Source organism: Octopus bimaculoides, chromosome 6 (genome assembly GCF_001194135.2).
Source record: "Octopus bimaculoides isolate UCB-OBI-ISO-001 chromosome 6, ASM119413v2, whole genome shotgun sequence".
NCBI lineage: Eukaryota > Metazoa > Mollusca > Cephalopoda > Octopoda > Octopodidae > Octopus > Octopus bimaculoides.
In genome coordinates, this window is record NC_068986.1 from 95151826 (window position 1) to 95157829 (window position 6004).

The following is a 6004-nucleotide window of genomic DNA, read 5'->3' on the forward strand; positions in this document are numbered from 1 at the left end:
GTGTGTGTGTGTGTGTGTGTGTGTGTGTGTGTGTGTGTGTGCACCTCTGTGTGTGTGTGTGTGTGTGTGCATGCGTGCGGACTGCACGAATTGCTTCCATACTTGAGATGCATGAATAACTTGATCTCGGATGCATAATAGGCTCTTGAGTTTATTTTTTTATTAAAAATAAATAATATTGCTTTATACTTACGATTCACTTCTTTAAAAAGGTTTCCCAATGTCAACTTCCGGTATCGACGTAGGAACGGCGAAATTTCCCATCTTCATTCTTCATTTGCGAAATCTCTCTCTCTATTTCACGGCGCACAAGAATTACTTCTTGCGCGCCGTGTTCGGCTCTATGTATTTGTAGTCAGTCACAACGCACATGTGTGTTTTTGTATGTACCTTTGTATACATTTATGTATATGTGTGTGAGAGAGAGAGGGAAGGAAGGAGTGTATTGTCATGTATACGTACATACATAAACTCATATGCATACATCTTTTCTTGTATGTATGTGTGAGTGTGTGTGTGAGAGAGAGAGAGAGAGAGAGAGGCAGAGAGAGAGAGAGGCACGGAGAGAGAGAGAGGCACAGAGAGAGAGAGGCAAAGAGTGAGAGAGGCAGAGAGAGAGAGAGGCAGAGAGAGAGAGAGGCAGAGAGAGAGAGAGGCAGAGAGAAAGAGAGGCAGAGAGAGAGAGAGGCAGAGAGAGGCAGAGAGAGGCAGAGAGAGGCACAGAGAGAGAGAGAGGCACAGAGAGAGTGATGTCTAAGTGGCACTCACTCTCTCTCTCTCTCTCTCTCTCACACACACACACGCACGCACACATACATACAAAAAAGATGTACGTATATTTATTTATGTATGTATACATGACAACACACCCCTTTACTCGTTCTCTCTCTCTCTCTTTCTCTCTCACACACAAACACACTTCCATTTCATTTGATGTTTGATACTGTCTGTGTGTGCGTGTGTGTGTGTGTGTGTGTGCGTGCATGCGTGCATGCGTGCGTGCGTGCGTGCGTGCGCCACAACCGCCATTTATTTCAATCACTCTTGGGAAGATATTCACGTAAATCATTTTTTCATTTAATCTCCATTTTAATTTCCAAGGTAGTCAATATGGACTTCTGCAACTCTGTTAACTCTATTAAGTATGTTTGCAAATATATAAACAAAAGTTTAGATGCTGCAGCATACACTCTTATGCAGAATTGCAGTCAGCAGATAAATAAAAACGACGAAGTTGCACAGGATGACAGAGGAAGGTACATCAGTGCCAATGAGGCTTTTTGGCGCATCTTGAATTTTCTCATTCATGAGAGGCACTCGGCCATCATTCATCTTAGTGTCCATCTAGGGAATGGCCACAGGGTTATCTTTACAAAACAAACAGCCTTGCAACAAGCACTTTCTCGACAAGAAACTACCCTTACTGCCTTTTTTTAAAGTTGTTTCAAGTAGATGAAGATGCAAGATTACTCACAATTACCCAAGTATTATACCTGGAAAAACAATAAATGACATAAGAGGAAACATGGGGCTGATGCTCATGCAAGAGTTTACAGTGACCCCCGATGCCAAGCAAAATGCTACTACGAAGTACGTGGTCCCAAATCATTCCAAGATTTGAGGAGGGTAAATAGGCATGTGTGTAAAACTTATAGGGTAGCATGCTATCAACAAGATTTTTTAGAAAATCACGAGCCCTGGGACCTTTCGTTGACTGAAGCTTCAGTATCAGATTCTCCAAGGAAACTCAATGACCTTTTTGCAATTATACTGAAACATCGGAAAACATCGTGAGGACATGGCTGAGCCTAGTCATGTTTTATTTCCAGTAATTTCATGTTTCATTTCGCATCACATATATTATACCGTTGCTGCTGCTTCCTGTTGCGTTTCATATTGCAGTCAAAAATCGAGAGATAGATAGATAGATAGATAGATAGATAGATAGATAGATAGATAGATAGATAGATAGGTAGGTAGGTAGGTAGGTAGGTAGGTAGGTAGGGCGGAGAGATAAATGGATTCTGCTCCGCCAGATTAAAATTTTTTTCTCTTTGATTGAGATATTACATAATCTTCAAGTCTTCAGTAGCTTATTATGGGAATGGGGTGGGAGACATGACACTGCTTCGTATCAGTACTCGCCTATTGCAGCTACAACATCCTTGCAGGAATCCGACACCATTCCTTCCTGCTTCCGCAAAATGACAGACAGAAGAACTAAAATTGTAACGGAAAGAACAAATATAATGTGATAAGAGATCAAAGAGTATTGATTGCTAATATAGAAACAAGATTACATATTTGTGGGGGTGGGAGGTATATAGATGATTATATCGACCCACTATACTCGGATGATATTTATTTACAGATCTTAGAAAGATTGCAGAAAATGCCGACATCAGTGTAATTCGAACTCAGAATGTAAGAAACCATTTATATACCATGAATCATTAAATCTAATGTTCTACTGAATCTACCACTCATCACCATTGGTTAGATAATATTACTAGATATTATGGCGATGCTATTAACATAGTAGTTGAAGTAATAGTATAAAGGCGGCAAGCTAGCAGGATCGTCAGTACGGCAGACAAAATGCTTAGCGGCATTTCGTCTGTCTTTACGTTCTGAGTTCAAATTCCTCCGGAGCCGACTTTGCCTTTAGGGGTCGATAAAATAAGTACCAAGTGAGCATTGGGGTTGACGTAGTCGATTTAATCCTCTCCCCAAAATTGCTGGTCCGGCGCCAAAATTTGTAACCTTTATTAGTAACAGTATTAAAGCGAAGAACTGGAAGAATTATTACTGCGCACCACAAAATTCTTAGCGGCATTTTTTCTGGCTCTTTATGTTCGGGGTCGATTAAATACGCACCATTCAAGTACTGGGGTCCGTACAATCGACTCCCCCTTCCTTTCAAAATTGCTGGCCTTGTGACAAAAATTAAAAAGAATTACTAGTAACAGTTTTAGTATTATGTCTACAAAAAAAAAAGATGCAGCAAGAAGCAGGGTCGGTAGAGTGCCGGATCAAACGCATCGCAGTTATAAGATATGTATCTTTTGCAGGTTCGATAAGGTGAGCAGTCGTCAAGGACTTGGATCCTTTTAAATCTTTAATAACTTTCCCTCGAATTTTGTAGTGCTGTACATATAATGAAAATCATTATTATTCAGTATAAGAAACGAATCGTTAGAAGTAACAGCAGAATAAGAAATTAAAAGTATTTGATGAAGTGTCTAGCCCTGACTATTTACTGTTTTATGTGTAATGTGTAATCGTAGCGGTTACTTATATATATATACTGATATGAAATACGAGGAGTTTTCGTCTGGATGACTCAAACTAATAAGCATGCGATCTGAGTGCTCAAATTGGTATGTCACTAAAATTCCGGTTTGAACTACAGCTGAACATGTGATTTTGTGACTAGGTTTCTAAAACGGCTAGAAGTAGTTTCCCTTTGAGCCGGTACGTATGGATTAAAGCAGAAATGAAAAGGCAAGCAGTTTGACAGGACCTGACAATTACATTTAATTTAGCCAGAGTCGCAAACTCTTTATAGCACTCACACGTAGACACATACACGGATTTGTTGGAGTAAAATATAAACGCGCGCGCGCCAGTATTGTTTTCTCATTAACTTCCCTTCGTTTTTCTAGATGCATATCGTCCACTATTCCCAGAAATACCCTAATATATCGGAGGCCCTCACGAAGAAGAACGGTTTAGCTGTACTGGCTATTTTCTTCGAAGTAAGTAGTAAAGCTGATAAAACCTATTGATTTTATTGTTGCTGTCTTTGTTCCTTTTTTCTTTCAGTTTTTCTATCTTTGCTTTGTTGTCTTTTGCGCACATTCTTCCCTTGTGATAAAAGTGCATGGCCAAATGGGTAAGGTTTTCTGCTTCATGGGAAAGTCGATGTGTTGTGTCCTTGAGCTAAGTTCTTCATTTCACGTTGCTACTGTCTAATCAGCTGTAATGAGTACCAAGTAGGTGTTGGTGCAGCCATTTTCCATCTGGCTATCACACCGTGAATATTCTGTTGGGTCAAGGTTAGAATGGCCGAGAGGGTATCTATAATTGCTTAGGACTACATAGGCAGCTAAAGCAATCGTACAAAAGCATGGTACATGTTACCAAGCTATACTCGCTCGTAATTGGCAGCTGGCCCTATACTACATTCCTATATTTTGTTACATGCTAGACATATGCTAGATATACAGGAATTAAGTCACACCAGGCCCATTTTTCGTTTTATCCCTCCTAAATTAATAAAATTAATACCAGTCAATAAAGAAGAAGTAGTGGATTGTTGTAATTGACTGTAATTTAGGAAGAGACGTGCAAACCCTCATTCTGCACTTCTAGAAATATAATGGAGACCCTCAAGGAAGAGTAGGATTGACTTTGATTTTTATCTTTCCAGGTCGATGAATATATGTATTGAGGTTGCACAAACCATAAAATGTGATATATCTCTATCAGTTCCAACTTTACAGAGACTGGAAACTTTAAAAGGATAAAATAATGCTTTACATAAGTTTGTAACAATAAAATATTTGGTTGGTTGGTTGGTTGGTTGGCAAAAGAACAAAAATTTATGTCCAAATGCAGAAAATATCTATTAATCGTTAACAAAAAAAAATGTTATCGTTTCGACGACGACAGAAAAAAATATACTTATACCTAGTGAGTCAGTTCGTGTGTGTCCGTGCGAGATGCGTGTGCCAGCAATGTTAGTGGATTGATGTAGTCATTGAATTGTGTTGCCGAAGTGAGTGACGTAAATTCTCTCAGTATTTTGTGCTGTGATCACTAATCAGTTACCAGACAAATCACCGATATATGCCCATGGTCTGTCAAGAAAATACGCCAAGGACAAAATCGTTTATGACATTCCAAAATGTTGTTCATTGCAAAATACTGTTTATCGCAAAATGGTTAGGTTTATTACAACTTCTAGACTATTATTTTTACCAGTTAGCCTAGCTACTGATAAAAACAAGTTCTTAATATGTTTACCAGGAGTCTGAATGGTTAGTTGCTTGCTGACGTCATCAATCCCACACAAGATCCTGTTTTGGAGTTCACAGTTATTTTCACGCCTGAACAGAGTGATTTGGGGTTCAATTCCAAGGCAGTGAGTTGCTGTTTAGGACTCTGTCAATATTCACGCTACGTATTCTATAGATATACAATAACCATGTATTATAAATATACATCATATAGATGTGTATATGCGCACGTGCGTATAGGTCTGTGGTTACGTGCCCGTCGCCGTGTCTACCTTTTCGTTTAAGCAGGTCTTCTATGTTTATGTAACGTCACTTGAGCATTCGACAAATAAGGTCGATAAAAAACAGATATCAAACTAAGAAGTAGAGCCGATTTGATCAATTAAAAGCCTTTCAGGTAGAGCCCTGGCATAGCCGTGACCCAATTGCTGAAGCAAATAAAATAACTTGCTATTTGTGTGCAATCTCACAGTAAAGAGTCTTGCATATATCATAATATACATATTCATACATATATATATACATACACACACAAACACACACACACACACACACATATACTTATACATATATATATATGTCCGTGTCTGTATGTATGGATGTATGTATGTATGTATGTATGTATGTATGATGTATGTACGATGTATGTATGTATGTATGTATGTATGTATGTATGTAGTGTAATTGCTTCTTTCACTTCAGCAATTTTTTTAATGGCCATCAAATATAAAATGAGTCGAACAAGACGATCATAAATGTCTGAGTGCTGAAAGGGAAAATATTAGCTTCGTTTTCTTAAACCAAGCAGACGATAATGAAGAAGAAAAAGGAAGCTAAGCAGGAAATGAAGGACATTGGCTATAAATAGTGTAAATATTGATACAAGGAAAATATCTACACGGTAGAAAATTTGTAATTTACATATGTGTGTGTGTGTGTGTGTGTGTGTGTGTGTGTGTGTGTGTGTGTGTGTGTGTGTGTGT

General features: G+C 38.6%; 1 protein-coding gene across 1 annotated transcript in view; it reads left to right on the forward strand.

The window, feature by feature from the left end:
- LOC106883919 (carbonic anhydrase-like) overlaps positions 1-6004 on the forward strand; it is a 49261-nt gene that overhangs the window by 34422 nt on the left and 8835 nt on the right. Inside the window, exon 5 of the mRNA XM_052968443.1 lies at positions 3666-3758. Coding sequence (XP_052824403.1) covers positions 3666-3758 — 93 coding nt within the window. The remainder of the gene's footprint in view (positions 1-3665; positions 3759-6004) is intronic.